Here is a 19,559-nt window from a genome sequence, read left to right as displayed (position 1 = left end):
ATTATATGGATTTATTTTTTATTATTTCTAATTTATTTTCAGCACTTATTTTACTACTTTTTATCGTTTTATTCATTATTATTTATACGTATGTTACGTATTCGACGGTGGAAAGGAAGAACCCCTTAAGCGACATTTAGTGAATTGTACAGGAGAGTGTTTCAAAGTTTTCTTTTTGAGAAAAAAAATCATAACTTTTTTCCTATTTGAAATAGGTAAATGAGTTCTTAAGACGATAATCTTATTTAATTTTTCTCTATTTTATGAAATAAACATTTACCCCAAAATCTTACAGGATCCTGAAAATGTTGTCGCTTAATTGAAAAGGTCCTCAAAATATTCCCGGAAGAACCATTTACCTTCTTTAACTTGTCTCTAAGATATTCAATTAAGCAACAGTCGTATGGGCAGTTATTACGTGCCAATTTGAAGTGGTATACCAGAAATTTGAAACTAAATCGACACTTTTTTGTGAATTATAACGCTTTAATATTTTTTTAAACTATTTCATATTATTGAAAAATTTAGAATATATTTGCGGTTAAAAAACGCTATATTGTGCGTTTTATAAGGAGAAAAATAAAATACTTATACGATATTAACGTGTATTTTTATTTTAATAAAATAAATCTACTTCTAACAAATAACTCTTAATTTAGTATGCACTTTTTTGAGATCACAATCATTTTGAGTTTATAAATTATTAAGAATGAGTAGCTAGCTTACTTATTTACTTTTTGGTAAGTGTATAAATATACAAATTACAATGATCACAATGTTTTAATGGTAACACTTAATTAGTTAATAATTAAGCACTTAGGCAGTTTTTGATATCACAATCATGTTGGGTTTATAATTTTTTAAGTATAATGTAAAGTATTATTAGAATAAAGTACAACATCACAATGTTTATTACGTACGCTCTTCGTCATATTCCTCATCGTGACACGAAACTCCGGTGTTCGACGACACAACCGCCGCACTCCGGTGTTCGTCGCTGACTGAAGCGACCCACTGCATTCCATTGTATAAGTAAAGCACCATTCGTGTGAAATTCGCGCCAAAAATTGTTCACTGTACCGACATCAAATAGATTAGAGCAACACTTTTACCGTTATCATACCATTTTCAATCTCCACTTAACCGACGTATCGCATTTATAAAGTATACTTTAAGCGACAGGTTCGGCCGCGGTAAGGAGTGTCGCTTAAAGCAATTAAATAATAACGTAATTTTTCGTAACATTCATTTAACCGACAATCGTTTTATTAAGCAGTTTTGAAGAACCACTTAAGTACAGAATTCAAGATATATGTGCCCGGAATAATCAATTAAGGGACATTACATCGGAAACGAACTCTTTTTAAAAATAGTTTATACGACTGTGGTAATATTGGAGTAGGTTTTAAGTGACACAGATAATATTTTATTCAAATTGTGTGTCGCATAAGGGGTGGTTTTTCAAATTCAGACCTCATTCGTTAATTACTTTAAGCGACATATAAGTCATCGGATCGCCGTGAAACCCAATTCAAACGACGCAGAAAAAAACGCTGATTCCAATGATATTTATAACTCATTTTCGACCAAAATGTCGCTTAAGTGGTTCTTCCTTTCCACCGTCGTATTCATTATTATTTATACAACGCTGTTAACTTTTACCGAAATTCGTTAAAGTTGCAGTCACACTGACTGATGACAATCGATGAATGACATCCAGAGTTGCAGTTTAAAAAAATACTGGGATTAACTTTCATTAGCCAGACCACAAACAAAATTTCCGACAAAAATAAAAAAAATCTCCCGACAGATTTGACATTTTGAATTTCAACTGGAAAATAGCGGAATATAATAAAATGCGAGTCTTTTCTCACTGTCACATTCACATTATATTTACCTTAAGCAGACAATGGCACAAAGGATGGTACTTTTCGTCTTGGTTTCTATTCATGGATAGGTGCAGACAGGGAATTAAATATAGATGAGGACGAAGTGCCAAAAATATGTATATACGACTTTATTATAATTATGTAAGTAAAAGAAGAAACTGACTGACTGACTGACATATCAACGCACAGCCGAAACCGGTTCTAGATATTCCAAATTTGGCACGTAGGTTTCTTATAAGGTGCAAAGGAGCAATAAGGAAGGATTTTTCAAAATGCAAATGTGAAATGGGGGTTCAAAGTTCATTACATTTGAAAAAGATTTCTTTTAGTATGCGGGCGAAGCCACGGGAAAAAGCTAGTTGCTTATATGATAAGGTTGTGGATACATCTTTTCCGTATATATTTAATAGGTACCTTGGGTGTATACTTTGCTTAAACGAGATCGTGTCTATTTTCGGACATACTTTGGTAACATCTGCACATTATTACGTTGGAAATCACTACTTTTTCTGCTGACAAAAGCTTAGGTATTGGAGATAGGTTTAATAGAACGAGACATATTGAACGGAATTATAAGGATTCAAATTATATCTACATTCAAAGGAACTGGTGATTTCCAAATAGGAATTTATAGGTACGATTTTCCCTCTAAGTAATTCAATATTTCATTTCATTTCTAGATAGAATGTAGTTTCCGTCATTGTATTTACCTAAAAGAACGAAACCAACTAAAATAGTAAATTGGCAACCTAAGGCGGAAGTTGAAAATTCCTAACGTTTTCATCACACAATGTTAAAAAAATATGCAAAAAAGTATTGGAAGTGGTAAAAGTTGTGACAACCGTGTTAAGTAATTAAATTGTTTTTAAAAACTTGATAAGAGTTAAGATGCTGGTGTCTTAGAGAGATTAATTGTATGGTCTAAAAAAATCCCTTAAAATTATCATCATCATCATCATCTGAGGCATTACAGCCGCGCGTGGGCCTTATGGTCAATGAGGTCTCTCCAGTCCGATCTATTTGCTTCCTGCTTCAAATTTCCGTCCTAGTCCCTTAAAGTTAACGGAATTCATTAAAGGCATTTAATGAAAAGGTATGAATTTAGCAATAAATGACCATCAAGAAACCCCAGTATATTAGTTAGTTAGCCAAATAGCAGCTGCACTGTTGGCCTCGCCGACTAACAATCGTTGACGCTAGAGGCCGATTAAAACGCAGTCTCGCTCTGTCGCGCCAATACGGAAGAGCGATCTCTTTTCGACCAAATCTGAGGAGAGGGTACCACCATAAGTCTCTGTACGTTGCAGTGCCCTCCACTCAGGCCGATATTTTGCCTTTCTAAAGGATCCCTTAGGAGGTAGGGAATAGCGAATGATATTCCGCTTTGTGTGGTAGGACACAGCACAGCGGATATCATCTCGCTCGAATCTAGAGCAGAGCCCAACTGGGGAATTACTTCCGCCTTACAGAAGACCGCAGCCAAATAGCAATAGACCCTACTCATAGTGTTGTGTTCCTGCCGGTGAGTAAGGCTGCTAGAGCTCAACGAGGGTGCGGTGTGCTGGTGACGGAAGGACCTACGGAACTTTTGTTCCATCTATTGTCCTTTGAGTCGTCGGCAACCCGAACCCTCCTTGGAACTTGAACACTCATAACACAGCAAAAGGGAGTGTACAAGTTTCTAATGGGGTTGGCAACGCGCATGTGACACTTCTTGAGTTGCAGGCGTTCATAGGTTACGGTGACCGCTTTCCATCAGGCGGACCGTATGTCTGTTTGCCACCGACGTGATATAAAAAATCCAAAAGGTACAATTTTTCAGGCTGGTCTGACGATCATCGCCTTCTCAAGGCTGTCAGGATTTCGTCTAGCATAATGGCCAAAGAAGCCTAGAATTCTCTCCCGGAAGAGAGGCGAGTAACTGGAACAGCGATAGAGATCGTAAGAGTTTGTGCATTTGGATACGTATCCTGCCGGCGTAGCCAAATCGTCGACGCCAGACGCCAACAGAAATGCATTCTGACTCTGACGCGCCAATACCCAAGAGCGATAGAGATAGATAGCTACGAAACAGATGAGCGTTTGTGCATTTGGCTACGTACCCTGATCGGATAGCCTGTACAGGCGGCGTGGCCAGAGTCCGCAGCGGCAATAAAGTGGCGCGCAATAAATAACTGATACAACGGGCAAGTGGCCTGCAGCTTGCACCGGATGCACGAAAGAGTGGAGGAAGGCATTCATAGAAACATTTAGTTTACTATGGACATCTTCTGTCTCTCCATATTGTTCATCCAAGCCATGAAGTACAAGTTTTTTTCGATGAACTGGCTTGTGACTGAGACGTATACGGTTTAATTCGTTTTGTAGTTCTAGACTCTCTCTTTCGAGTCCTTTTAACATAAATTTAACATAGGTCTTCTTCTTCTTTAGCCCAACGTTTTCCACCCGTAAACCTTGTACATCTAGAAGAACTAATATCTCTATTTTGGAAGAACTTAATATCACCACACGCCTCTCCAAAATATGCTAGGAGCGAACCCTTAGATTTTTCGGTCACATTATGAGATCACCAATGCATTATTTAATTGCAGAAGTGTATCATTTTGGAGTGAATGAATGGTAAACGTGCTTGGGCGCTTGGGGTGGGGCTCGTAAGAGATGGTCTGTGTGAAAAAGTCGACTGGCGGCATTCTATACCGTTCAGTCCAGCGCTACGGCCCGGCCACGATATTGGCCTAAGCGCGACAGCGGTGAGCGTCAGCCATAGGTGCGAATGAAAAGTCCCATCGCTGTGTCTCTCTCCAATGTTTGGCCGCCGCTCACCGTTGTCGCACTATGACCAATGTCGTGGCCGAGCCGTAGGCCTAACAGCGGCCGCGTGACTTAGGGCCTTAGACGGTGAGATTAATGCATCCGTTTCCGAATTAGTCCACCAGTCTGCGGAGTATATGGCCATACCATCGAATGCGGCTTTCCTTCAGCTTATCCACTACATACGTCACGGATAGATACTATACTAAATTCATAATTTTCTATCGATATTATATCGAGCCAGTCAGATAATTTTAGAAAATTCCTTGATTGACAGTTTTGCTAATTGGAATACATTTCTTTTTCAAAAAACAGTGAGTAAATTACTAAAGTAAGTATCTATTGTTTAGCGCGCTTAAGTTCTTAGGCGAGAAGTCATACTTAATGTTTTAATTAAGTAATTACAATAAATCAATTTGTAATAGCAAAGACATACGTAATTCCGTATAGACAGCTACAGTCTAAGAAAAAAACGTACCTCAGAATCATATAGAAATAATAGCCTAGATGGCGTTACACCTTTTGGGGACGCTCGGCTAGTGCTAGTAGTAACTATTTGAGTACTTATTTTTGCTTTAGTTTAAGTTAATATTGCAGCGTCATCCAAATAATTCGTGGCTCCTGGCAAAGGGAGTCTGGCCACTCGCCAGCGCTGCGGCGGCACAAATTGTGGACAACCTAATATCAGTAATGTCGTTCACGACTCATTTCAATAATATTTAAACTCACGTCTTTCTCATCTTTTACGTCGTCGAATAATATCTTCACTACTAGCGCTTTGAATTCTACTAACAGGGGGCCGATTTTTGAATCTCACGGCGTTCGAATTCAGAAAACTGTCACTGAAAATAGTAGGCAATTTCGGTGACAATTTTCTGAATTCGAACGCCGTGAGATTCAAAAATCGGCCCCCAGAGCCGAAAACGAGTTGTCATTACCACTAGATTTATAATTACAAGCCCTCTTTTTTACACGACTGCCCCAAAAAAAGAGTGTATTGTTTTCAGCGTTCATGTTTGTATGTAAGTATGTATGTATGTGAGTTTCTTTGTTCCACCATAACTTCTGAATGACTTAACCGATTTAAATGAATGATGTATCATTAGAATCCTTACGTCACCCCAATAAACATAGGATATGTGACGTCACTTAAAATTGAATATGGCGGGCGTATTACGTCATAATGCGCAAACTTTAGAAAAACATTTTTTGCAAACCTATCGAGTGGGGTATCAAAATGAAGAGCTTTGAAAGGCGATTAATAATATATACACATTATATGTGTTTATGTCTTGTTTTGAGATATTAAGAGTTTTCAAAATATGTAACTTAAACAAATCTAATAAAAACAGATAATATTGAATGACACATTAAAATGAAGACTAGATAGAGGATAATAGAAAATATATGTATCCGGAATAACCATAGGTGTTATTCGGGGACCTAATAGTTAATAGACTATATGAATCACTGCAATAGGGTTGAAAACGTTAAAACTTAATCTAGGTACATCTACGTCTGTTTATTAAGCAATACGATCATAAAGATACAAAAGAAATTGCGTCGACTTACAGATCAAAGCAGGTGCCCGACTGATTTTCCGAGAAAAAATACGATCATTTTCGGCAGGCCAACAGCCGCCAGCGGTTCGCCGACGGCTTCTTTGTCCAAATAAAAATTAGAAGAATCTCATTACGCATAGTATAATAATTCATCTGTAGTTGTAGATCATTTGGCATTAGGTACTGGTAGTTTTCTAGGACTCGCGTATAATTTGTTGTATGGATTCAATAAGCTACTATCTTTAACTTATCTAATAAAAAGTTTCTAAATATCTGAGAGGTCTATACCTATTCAAAGCTATTTATTCCGAGCCTGCGATAGCATATTGACCAATTTCATGCGGCCGAAGGCCGGAAGGCGCCCTCATACTTAGAGTCGTGCGAAGCCCGACGCACGCGGTCCAAGACCGGGCGCCGAAGGCACCCTCATACATAGAGTCGGGCGAAGTGCGACGCACGCGGTTGAAGGTCGGGCGCCCAAGGCGCCCCTATATATAGAGTCGGGCGAAGCCCGACGCACACGGTTGAAGGCCGGGCGCCCAACGCTCATACATAGAGTCGGACGAAGCCCGACGCACTCGGTTGAAGGCCGGGCGCCCAAGGCGCCCTCGTACATAGAGTCGGGCGAAGCCCGACGCACGTGGTTGAAGGCCCTCGTAGTTAGAGTCGAGTGAAGCCATGTACGCGGTCCAACGCCGGGCCAGGGCTGCGTCACTACTATTCTGCTGAGTTTTACGTGATAACTCACTAGTATTAGTGAAATAAAGCGAAAATATTTGTAGTTTTGCTGGCAAGTGAAGGATCTGTTTGTGTGGGGATGCAGAGAAAGAGTGTTGTTGTTACGGTGTGCCATTCTCTCTGTCCTCCGTAGCAGAGTTATGGCTATGCAATAGGTATGTTGTCAGTGCTTAATACTCATACTCATACTCATAATTTATTGATAATATATAATTACATGTCATCTTACGTATCTACTATACAAGTAATTGTTATTACAATTGGCTTATATATAATTAATATTTACTAGTCAGGAATTCATCAAGGCTATAGAACGACTGCTCAACAAGCCAAGTTTTGAGTTTGTTTTTGAAACTTGTCATAGTAGGTGCATCTGTTATTACCGATGGTAAGTTGTTATACACAGCGGGACCCATAACGTGTATAGTTTTAGCCGTCTTTGCTAAGCTACGGGGCACCGCCGCTAGTTTGTGTCCGTATCGCGTGATGCGGTCGCTTTTATCTCCCCTCTTGGGGTATTTATCTAGATTCTCTCGCGTGTATACAGCAGTTTGCAGTATCAAGAGACCCGGCAACGTAATCATCCCCAGCTTTGTGAAAAGAGGCCTTGCAGACTCGCGCCATGGAACTCGAGAGATTCCTCTTACAGCTCCCTCGTTTCTGGAGGCGTTCGGATTCGTTTTTGGAGGCGAAATACACGTTGCCAATCGGCCGCACGTCCCCACAACTCAAGCCCGTATTGAATGATAGACTGTATGCTGGCGAAGTAACAGCTGCGGACTGCCTGAAGAGGGAGGACTGGCGTCAGTCTGCTTAGGGCGAAACAAGCTCTTCCCAATTTGCCACACAATAAAGCACAGAACAAAAGTACAAGTGTCTAAAAGCGAATGCCGTTAAATAAAGTTACCTACACGTTTCATGCTAAAATATCAAGAGCCAACACCATGGCCTAAATAAAATAATTATGGTTCGTATGTGTGGTCACTAAAATGTAAGAAATAAAATAAATAATTAAAAATTAAAAAACACGACTGCGGTTTTAAAGCGAACTGAAAAGATGAAAATAATCTTTAGGTATGCTGGTCAGTCAACTTGATTAATTATAAATTAGAATAATGAGTGTTTACTCAGGTTCATAAATAGCTAAAGCAAAAATTAATGCTCATGGAGGATATCGTGACCATACCTGAATATTTTATTTCCATCGCAGTCGGGGGACCTTCTTGTCAGGTTTTTGTCCATTGTCCCCCGACTGCGATGGAAATAAAATATTCAGGTATGGTCACGATATCCTCCATGAGCATAAATTTTTGCTTTAGCTATTTATGAACCTGAGTAAACACTCATTATTCTAATTTATAATTAATCAAGTTGACTGACCAGCATACCTAAAGATTATTTTCATCTTTTCAGTTCGCTTTAAAACCGCAGTCGTGTTTTTTAATTTTTAATTATTTATTTTTTTAAATAGCATTTCGTCGTTTTCCACAGACTTTCGAACGGCGAAGCCGTGCGTTAAAATTTTAAAGAATCGATCCCTAGATTCGATTTGCTAGTATTTTCAACAACTTATTTTTTATATAACATTCGCTTACCCTTATCTCAGTCATTTAGAGTCGACGCAGTGTCTTCCTCTTCGATACATCTCTATCGTCCGTCATTGCATCATCACTTGCGTTCGTCTCATATCATCTCTCACACAGTCCATCCACTATTTCCTTGGTTTTTCTCTCCCGTTACTTCCTTCTACTTACATTCATTCGTAATTCTTCTTCTTCTTTAGTCGTTCCCTCAATGCTGAGGGTCGTGACATCATGTCATTCTGTTGAAGACTAGGTCCCTCCATAGGCGTCTGTTCCTCGCCAAGCGCATGGCCTTATTCGTAATACCTTTCTCGTTATATGACTTTCATTCCTTCGCTTCACATGCCCCCATGCATGGCAATTTTTTTTGTAGCTTTTCCACGCTACGTGGCAAGCAACGAGTATATGCAGCTGGCTCTGTCGAATCGAATCAATACCATAGAGGAATAAGTAAGGAAAGAGTTGTCCCACTGCTGGGCAAAGGCCTCTCCCCTGGCTCTCCATGACTCCCTGTTCTCTGTTTCCTCCGGCCAGTTCTTCAGAAAGGCGTCAAGATCGTTTCGCTATCTTTGCCTGGGCCTGCCCGGCCCACGCTTCTTCGTCGGCATCGGCATCCACTTGGTGGCTATGTTAGCCCACCTATCCGGATGCATGCGATAGACGTGGCCGGCCCAGTCCCATTTAAGCCTGGCGTTTTTTTTGCCAACATCAGCAATGTGAGTTTTGGAGCGTAGCGTAGTGTTTCGGACTCGATCGATAACTCCATACATCAGTATATTCGAGTTATTTGTAGTGACGCGAAAACGGGCTCAGAAAAACTTATACATCGATTTCAAATTAATGAAGATTGGCGTTTACAGATTTAGAGAAGAAGGTCATCTAAAACCATTGAATTAATGAATGATTTATTTGCATGTGAAGTACTTCCCGACCTAATTTGAAGTATGTAATGACAACATTTCATTCAAAGTTTGAGAAAAGGTGCTTTATTTAAAATTGCATACGTGGCCTTTTCGCATAGCAAACGAAATTTAAATAATCGTGGAAAAAAAATGGCTGCAGTGGAAATTAATGAAACATAGGTAATAGTCGACGAATAGAAAAAAATATGAATGTAACTAGTGACTGTGTTAAACAGTTACGGTTGAATTGAGGGTTAACAAACAAGGTGTCATTTTCGCGCTATTAGTGTTGGAAAACTTTCACACTTATTATGTCATTTCAGCCACTTGACGTGGTGAAACTTTTGTACTATCGACTTTGATTGTCAAGCCCTTACTACTAAGTACTTTATGAAATATTTTTTGATGGTTCAGTGAATGTGGGGTAAAATATTTTCTCCTTTAGTTGTGGTTTCACATACAAGTTCATATATAACTCAGCTGCTAACCCAAAGCTGTTACAATTTTTTTTATTATTATTTTAAATGGGCTTACTCTTAGCCACAGAGTAGCTAAAGGCAAAGACGTGGCCTACGATGGAGTGAGCTCGCCCGGAAGACTTAATGTCCGGCGGGTCGACCCAGGTTTCGCTGGAAGAACAGTGTGGTGGCGGATCTTCGTCAGCTTTAAATCAGTGTCTGGCAAGAGGCTGCGCAGGATCGGGACAGGCCCCTTAGCCGAATGACATTTCTCCGACGCGAAACGAAAACGAAACGCCGCGAAAGGTAGTCTGGCTTTTTCGCGCCAATACACAAGAGCGATAGAGATAGATATCTACGAGCGTTTCGTTTCGTGAGAGTTGGTGCCATTCGGCTACGTACCTACCCAGGCGGCAATCTCTCATTTCGGTGGCTAGTATTCACTTTGGATCACTCAGCCAAAATAGTAAGTTTTTTTTGTTAATGTCGTTTACGGATCTCTGGAACAAAACCAATAAATTACGATTGTGATATAATTCGTGAAGTCAATTTACAACTTCGCTCCTCTGTTCACTTCTTCGACTTCACTGAAACAAAAGGCAGACAGAAACCGTCATCAAAATGAAAAACTATTTCATTTTGAAAACCTTATGCACATACATTTACCTTGCAGGAGGGGGTGATATGTGGTTTGAGGAAGGCGAAATAAGCAAGGGAAAGAGTTTGTTATACCAGCTTTACTGTTGCATATTATTTTCTATTTACATATCAATGACTGTATTGGAAATTATAGGTGTTTTCTTTGGTGACATGCCTAGTGACGAAAGGAGCGATTGTACCACCTTCGCTGTAAGTCACACTATAGTTCTCGGAAAAATGTTTTCAGTCATCGTGAATAGAAAGCGAGTCAAAGAATTGAACAAGAAGTTGGTAGAAATTTGCAAAGATCATGAAGAGGAACAGCGATTGGCTCAGAATTATAGAATTATAAGGATTAATGTTGTGGCATACGCGGTGTCTGTCTATAGCTCGTTTTTTTTCTTTCTTTTTGAAGGGATTCGGAAGATGATGACAGGTATGATTTGTAATTTACTAAGCTTCTTGGTGCTTGCTATTAGTTGGGTATGCATTTTGAGTGTGCATTTTGAATCATATAAATGTTAAAAAAGATGTTTCGCGTTTTACTGTTAATATTTTCCCCGTAATTTTGTTTAACCTGAATAACCTGATTTTGTGAAACCCTTTCAACACTCAAGATTCCACTTTTTGAAACACGCTACGTTCATGGTTCAATTATTTATATAATTTGCAACACTTTTTTAAACAAATCTACAAATCTACATCACTGCAACCATACCTCATCTATTCAACTTAGCTTTTTTTTTTGAATTATTAAAAGCATAATATAATGGCTTTAGTGTTCTCTGCAAAACTGTGTGAACAGTTTGCCTGCACGTGAGAGTCTCTATGTTACTTATTGCAGGATATATCCGTACTGGGCGGGAAGAAGTTGACATCTTCACTTACGTTATTTTTTTTTTATTGGCGCAATCGATTCCAATGGGTCTATATTTATATGTATAAAAAAGACAGCCAGTTTAATACATTAATTTTGAATTTATTGGTTTTGAAATCAAGTGAATATCTCGAAATTGAACGACATTTATTTGACGAATCGAGTTATTATGCCTTTTGTTTTATCACTTCTCGGTTCATACATGAACATGTCTTACTGTTAAACTTCGCTAAAATTTATAACATAGTACATCATTTGACATATTTACTTATGCTTTTTGTCACAATCATTGTATTCTTAACTTGCATTTTGACATAACGACATATCAAGTTTAGTGAAATGTTATGCTATGATATAACGACATATCAAGTTAAGTGAAATATTATGCTAAGCGTGCAAAACCGAACAAATTAAGATATCAAAATGGACTTATTAAGCTCCTCCGCTAACATTTGAACATGTCTTTATATGAAATAAAGTTCAAATGCGAATCACAGTGCATAATCCTATAAACCTACTTGTACAAATAGTAAATTGTTTGAATAGAATAAAAAAAAAATGATAAACTGAGATATCAAAGCGTAGCCCTCAATGCTATTCTGTTAAAATGTGAATATTTATTTAAATGTCAATTGGCGCTCAAAATAGAAATCAAATGCGTAATAGGATTTGAACATCAAAGGACATTATGAGGTTCAAACTAAAATTATGGAGCAATCAAGTTACACATACTCCTGAGCCTATGTGTAAACTCTTTAGTAAAACTGTATTCAATTGTAATTAATTATTAACATCAAATGTTAATCATACTATGTCAAAATATCTATTGAGAACCAACTAAGTGTACTTATATTGACCTTCCAAGATGATCACTTATCCATATCCATACTAATATTATAAATGCGAAAGTAACTCTGTCTGTCTGTCTGTTACGCTTTCCCGCTTAAACCACGCAGCCGATTTTGATGAAATTTGGAACAGACAATCTTTAGACCCTGAGACAGAACATAGGCTACTTTTTATTTCGAAAAAAAGGGATGAAGGGGTTGAAAGAGAGGTTGAAAGTTTGTATGGGATTTCTTAATTTTAAAAGATAAAACCATGAAACTTTATATTTTAGCACTTAATAAGAAATCATTAAATATATATTTAAAGTCACATACAAGTCGAACGCGATTAATTAACATTATTTTTACCTTTAAAATAAACATGGTGGGAAATAAACATTAACTAAAAGCGGGTAGATTATATTTATTTGTTTACCCCGAACATTTATATAAATTAATATCGGGTAGTTTTGTGTTGTTTACATCTCTGGTGACATTTTGCTGGGACGTCAGTCTTCCGCGACCACGGCCAGTGCAACCTGGCCGAAACGTTGGGAAAAAAGGTAAAAATAATGTTAATTAATCGCGTTCGACCTGTATGTGACTTTAAATATGTGTACAAAGCGCGAGAACTTAAAGTTTTATATCATTAAACATCTTGATAAGGGATAGGGATAGGGATAGGGATAGCGATAGGGATAGCGATAGGGATAGCGATAGGGATAGCTATAGGGATGGCGATAGGGATAGCGATAGGGATAGCGATAGCGATAGCGATACGGATACGGATAATATGGGTATCGTTAGAGGGATACGGATAATCGGTCCGCGGTCTCTTACAATCAATGTGCTCTAAGACGATCGTTGTTTGCTTGCTTGAAGATTACGTTTGCGATAAGTATAAGCAAAATGTAAAAAATTGTAAGGGATAATAGAAAAAAGTACTTTTTACCCACCGATCATAGTGTCGAAATACGGGCTATGTGGGATGTTTATAAAGGTTTCCCCAGCGTATATAGAATTACCTACGCTGTGGTCGATGTGTTATATTTTTACAATCATTGCAAGCAAAAGTATTACGTGCAATCGAAATAATCGCAGATAAATATACCTACAGAGAAACCTACGGTCCCTACGGATCCAAATGAAAATCTTAATGAATACTTTTATTACGCGGGCGAAGCCGCGGGTAAAAGCTAGTAATATTATAAATGCGAAAGTAACTCTGTCTGTCTGTCTGTTACGCTTTCCCGCTTAAACCACGCAACCGATTTTGATGAAATTTGGAACAGACAATCTTTAGACCCTGAGACAGAACATAGGCTACTTTTTATTTCGAAAAAAAGGGATGAAGGGGTTGAAAAAGAGGTTGAAAGTTTGTATGGGATTTCTTAATTTTAAAAGATAAAACCATGAAACTTTATATTTTAGCACTTGATAAGAAATCATTAAACATATATTTAAAGTCACATACAGGTCGAACGCGATTAATTAACATTATTTTTACCTTTAAAATAAACATGGTGGGAAATAAACATTAACTAAAAGCGGGTAGATTATATTTATTTGTCTACCCCGAACATTTATATAAATTAATATCGGGTAGTTTTGTGTTGTTTACATCTCCGGTGACATTTTGCTGGGACGTCAGTCTTCCGCGACCACGGCCAGTGCAACCTGGCCGAAACGTTGGGAAAAAAGGTAAAAATAATGTTAATTAATCGCGTTCGACCTGTATGTGACTTTAAATATGTGTACAAAGCGCGAGAACTTAAAGTGTTATATCATTAAACATCTTGATAAGGGATAGGGATAGGGATAGCGATAGGGACAGCGATAGGGATAGCGATAGCGATAGGGATAGCGATAGGGATAGCGATAGCGATATCGTTAGCGATAGCAATAGCGATAGCGATAGCGATAGCGATATCGTTAGCGATAGCGATACGGATACGGATACGGATAATATGGGTATCGTTAGAGGGATACGGATAATCGGTCGGCGGTCTCTTACAATCAATGTGCTCTAAGACGATCGTTGTTTGCTTGCTTGAAGATTACGTTTGCGATAAGTATAAGCAAAATGTAAAAAATTTTAAGGGATAATAGAAAAAAGTACTTTTTACCCACCGATCATAGTGTCGAAATACGGGCTATGTGGGATGTTTATAAAGGTTTCCCCAGCGTATATAGAATTACCTACGCTGTGGTCGATGTGTAATATTTCTACAATCATTGCAAGCAAAAGTATTATGTGCAATCGAAATAATCGCAGATAAATATACCTACAGAGAAACCTACGGATCCGACCTATTACGCGGGCGAAGCCGCGGGTAAAAGCTAGTTCCTTATAAACAAGTGTAGTGTAAATCATGTTAGTCATGATCATACCAATAAAATAAACCTCTACTGATAGGAACATGACTATTAATCTAATAAACCGCCTTTATGTTTTAATTGTGTAATAAACCATACTTATCTGAAAAAAAGATGAAAATAAAAGCCTAAAATGTATAAATATCTTGTTTCGGTGTATGCAGAAAACTTTTTTTATTAACTGTAAGTGCAGCTAAGATCACAACGAGCTAATTTTAAGCGGTTACTTAATATTTTACTCAATTGATCAATAGAAAAACGTGTTCCTCTTATAACATCTTTTAGGTAAACAAATGTCTTATATTGCATATTTTAAGTTATCAACATTTGCACGGTAAAATATTACGGAAACTTATTGAATAGATCCATATATCAAATTAAGTACCATCACTTGATAGGATTGAGTAACTGCATATGTCCACATATTCTGATTGTAATACTGTGAACATAAATAAATATTTCAAATTATCTAGTTGTTCATATACAAAATTATTTATTTTCATACTCTTTTGTAGACATGTTATAAAAATACTTCAAAATAATGTTTTTGCCAGTTGAATATTTCTAGTTATCAAATTAAATACTTATGTACAAATAATATTTAATGAGTTATCAATGATGGATTGATCAATAATTGTGCAATATCTATAGTTATAAATAATTTATCAAGCAGACCCTAAAATATTATTATGTATGCAAAATATTTAACTATCTTAATACGTGTAGCTGATGGCCCCGGTGACATCGGTTAGCTTCCCAACAAACCATATAGACTTCTTGTGTTGAGATGAGACCACACCACTGCATCTGATTTATTCTTAGGCGCGCACGAGCTCTCGTTCCTAACAATACGGAATCAGTGTCATTCCTTGGCATTACCATGTTGTTGGTGGCAGATGTATTGGTAGACATATACCCACAGTCATAATACAAGGTCTAAAAGATAAAAGGTCTGTAAATAAGTTCCAAATAATCCTCTACAAAAACCTGAACAAAAAGTATAGTAGTAGTAGTAGTAGTAGTAATAATTACTGTATTGTGTACAACAGTCTAAATATACAATTTGTAGGAATAGAGATACAAGTATATGGAAGTAATGTTGCCATAGTTATAATTTGTTTTATTTAAGTTTCTTCAACAAGCGTAAAAGCTTCAATACATAAATATTCATGCTGTGAATGTAAATTTGGATTCGTGTTTCACAAGATATGAGTATTGTTTGTTTAGATTAAGGCGGCGTCTCAAAGAGATGAGGTACCTTTTATTCCTGCGCGCACGCACCTCGCTTGGCAATCACAGTGCATAGGTGTGACAGAAATGGCAAATGATGTCGCTCACTCTCGTCTTAAGCTGAAACGATTATTACCTGCGATTACCATTATACCTCATTTTTTTAGCATTAGAGAGAACGTAAAAGCACGAATCACGAGGTCTTTTATATGAGACATTTTTGCCACAACTAATTACTGTCATTCATCAACTGTCAGTATTATAAACAGATGTTAGCGCGGCGGTTTGTTAGCTACTTTAATATAAATAAATAAATAAATAAATATTGGGGACACCTTACACGTACAGATCAACTTAGCCCCAAACTAAGCATGGCTTGTACTATGGGTGCTAAGCGACTATATACATACTTATTAAATAGATAAATACATACTTATATACATAGAAAACATCCATGACTCAGGAACAAATATCTGTGCTCATCACACAGATAAATAAATACCCTTACCGGGATTCGAACCCAGGACCGCGGCTTAGCAGGCAGGGTCACTACCGACTGAGCCAGACCGGTCGTCAACTAAACTAATTAATTAATTTATTAATAATGGTAACATAATGGTAACTTTATTAGTGACAGTCACTATCAAAAATAAAGACTTGGCTTAAAGGTCTAGATACCAGGCCATAAAATTACAAAAAAAAAAATGTCAAATTATTTTTCGGCGAACCGGACAGAGAATATTGGCCAAAAAGTTTGTTTGGTCCATAGATTTTATATCTCCGGTCCCAGGTTCGGCCACATGAGAGGACAAAGTTTGGGCTGGTGTCTCACATGCACATTATAGACATTGTGCGAGTGAGGCACCAGACCAATCTCGTCGCCCTCTCACGTGGACCGTTTTCGATACAGACGACTTTATGGCTCAGTGATAAGATTCAATTTAACATATTGCAAAAAATATGACAGTGCAGTCCCTATTAAAGGCCCCATACACGGTACGATTAATCGCTTTGATCGACTGGACGAATATCGTGGCGATCGATCGCATTGAAATTGCCAGCCATACATGAAGCAATTTATCGTTACGTTCGAGCCGTACACGAAGCAATACACGTTACGATGGATCATTTACTCCTACGAAACGGAATAATGAAGTCACTTTAAGTACTCAATTTTAAAAATGGATTTACTAGTGGCTCTGGGAGCTGTAGACCTTCGCGAAATGCTTAGAGAACGCAAAACTGAAAGATAATTAGTGATTATCGCAGTCAAGTCATGACCTCATGACAGCAACAGTTTCAAGCGACATATACTCGTACGCTATAGGCACTCAACTCAAGCCCTTAACGGCAATTTCTGCATTTAACATATAAAAACTGTGGGGCTATCATGCTTGCACTTTTATCACTTATCAATGTGGATAACATATATGTCAATATTACACTGACTAACTTGCCACAACGTGACGGATGCTTTATCCGCGTAGATAAGTGATAAAATGGCAAGAATCATAGTCCTGCCCTTGGTTTTGTTATCAACTTTTGTTTTGTAATCGTGTCGACGCTAGCCCGCAAAGTGGGCTTTTCGCTTCTAAGCGTCACACGAAAATCCTAACCTAACTTAGTTTGGATATTTAATAGGTCTTTCTTTTTCGGGGCTGGCCCCCCAAGCTCCCCCCCCCCCCTTATAATCACCCTTGTTCGTCGCAAGAAAACCTTAAACTAACTTATTTTCAATAGGTATTACGTTGGTATTTTGTGGGGTTACCCCTCCCCCTCCCCGAGCCCCGGGGTGGGTGTTTCGCCGAAAGAATACCCTAACTTCTTTTCAATAAGTACAACGGTGGTATTTCTTTCGTCGCCCCCCGTCGTCCACGATTTGTAAGCGTGTCGACACTAGCCCGCGAAGTGGGTTGCTTATTTTCGCTTTTCAGGGTCACAAGAACACCTAACCCTACTTAGTTTGGATACTTAATTGGTGTTTCTATTTTGCGGGGGCTGCGCCCCGAGACCCCTTATTTTCGATCTTAAACTTCGCAAGTAAACCCTAACCTAACTTATTTTCAATACGTACTACGTGGTATTTCTTTTTGGAGCCTCTCTTGTGGGTGCTTCTCCCCTCGTCGTCCATTTTGGTTTTGTTATCAATTTTCGATTTGTAAGGGTGTCGACGCTAGCCCGCGAAGTGGGCTGCCTATTTTCGCTTTTCAGGGTCACAAGAAAACCCTAACCTTACTTAGTTTGGATACTTAATCGGTATTTCTATTTTGCGGGGGGCTGCGCCCCCCGAGCGCCCCCTTATTTTCCATCTTAAACTTCGCAAGAAAACTCTAACCTAACTTATTTTCAATACGTACTACGTGGTATTTATTTTTGGCGGGGGGCTTCGCCCCCCGAGCCCCCTTGTGGGTGCTTCGCCCCTCGTCGTCCATTTTGGTTTTGTTATCAATTTTCGATTTCTAAGCGTGTCGACGCTAGCCCGCGAAGTGGGTTGCTTATTTTCGCTTTTCAGGGTCACAAAAACACCTAACCCTACTTAGTTTGGATACTTAATTGGTGTTTCTATTTTGCGGGGGGCTGCGCCCCCGAGCCCCCCTTATTTTCAATCTTAAACTTCGCAAGAAAACCCTAACCTAACTTATTTTCAATACGTACTACGTGGTATTTATTTTTGGCGGGGGGCTTCGCCCCCCGAGCCCCCTTGTGGATGCTTCGCCCCTCGTCGTCCATTTTGGTTTTGTTATCAATTTTCGATTTCTAAGCGTGTCGACGCTAGCCCGCGAAGTGGGCTGCCTATTTTCGCTTTTCAGGGTCACAAGAAAACCCTAACCTTACTTAGTTTGGATACATAATCGGTATTTCTATTTTGCGGGGGCTGCGCCCCCCGAGCCCCCCTTATTTTCCCTCTTAAGGGTCGCAAGAAAACTTTAACCTTACTTAGTTTGGATACTTAATCGATCTTTCTTTTTTGCGGGGGGCTGCGCCCCCCGAGCCCCTCCTTATCTTCGCTCTTAAGCGTCGTAAAAAAGACTAAACCTAACTTATTTTCAATACGTACTACGTTGGTATTTCTTTTGGCGGGGGCTTCGCCCCCGAGCCCCCCTTGTGGATGCTTCGCCCCTCGTGGTCCATTTTGTTTTTCTTATCAATTTTGGATTTGTAAGCGTGTCGACGCTAGCCCGCGAAGTGGGTTGCCTATTTTCGCTTTTCAGGGTCACAAGATAACCCTAACCTTACTTAGTTTGGATATTTAATCGGTATTATTTTTGGCGGGGGCTGCGCCCCTGAGCCCCCCTTATTTTCCCTCTTAAGGGTCGCAAGAAAACTTTAACCTTAATTAGTTTGGACACTTGATTGATCTTTCTTTTTTGCGGGGGCTGCGCCCCCGAGCCCCCCCTTATCTTCGCTCTTAAGCGTCGTAAAAAAGACTAAACCTAACTTATTTTCAATACGTACTACGTTGGTATTTCTTTTGGCGGGGGCTTCGCCCCCGAGCCCCCTTGTGGATGCTTCGCCCCTCGTGGTCCATTTTGTTTTTCTTATCAATTTTGGATTTGTAAGCGTGTCGACGCTAGCCCGCGAAGTGGGTTGCCTATTTTCGCTTTTCAGGGTCACAAGAAAACCCTAACCTTACTTAGTTTGGATACTTAATCGGTATTTCTATTTT

The 19,559-nt window shown here is 38.8% G+C and overlaps 1 protein-coding gene across 1 annotated transcript in view; it reads left to right on the top strand.

Annotated features, from left to right (window-relative positions):
• The first annotated feature begins 10,564 nt into the window (after nt 1–10,564).
• LOC125234231 overlaps nt 10,565–19,559 on the top strand; it is a 28,889-nt gene continuing 19,894 nt past the window's right edge. Inside the window, exon 1 of the mRNA XM_048140439.1 lies at nt 10,565–11,018. Coding sequence (XP_047996396.1) covers nt 10,565–11,018 — 454 coding nt within the window. The remainder of the gene's footprint in view (nt 11,019–19,559) is intronic.

Source organism: Leguminivora glycinivorella, chromosome 15 (assembly GCF_023078275.1).
Source record: "Leguminivora glycinivorella isolate SPB_JAAS2020 chromosome 15, LegGlyc_1.1, whole genome shotgun sequence".
Classification (NCBI taxonomy): Eukaryota; Metazoa; Arthropoda; class Insecta; order Lepidoptera; family Tortricidae; genus Leguminivora; species Leguminivora glycinivorella.
Note: the sequence above shows the minus strand (reverse complement) of the source record. Positions and strands in the feature narration are given on the sequence as shown.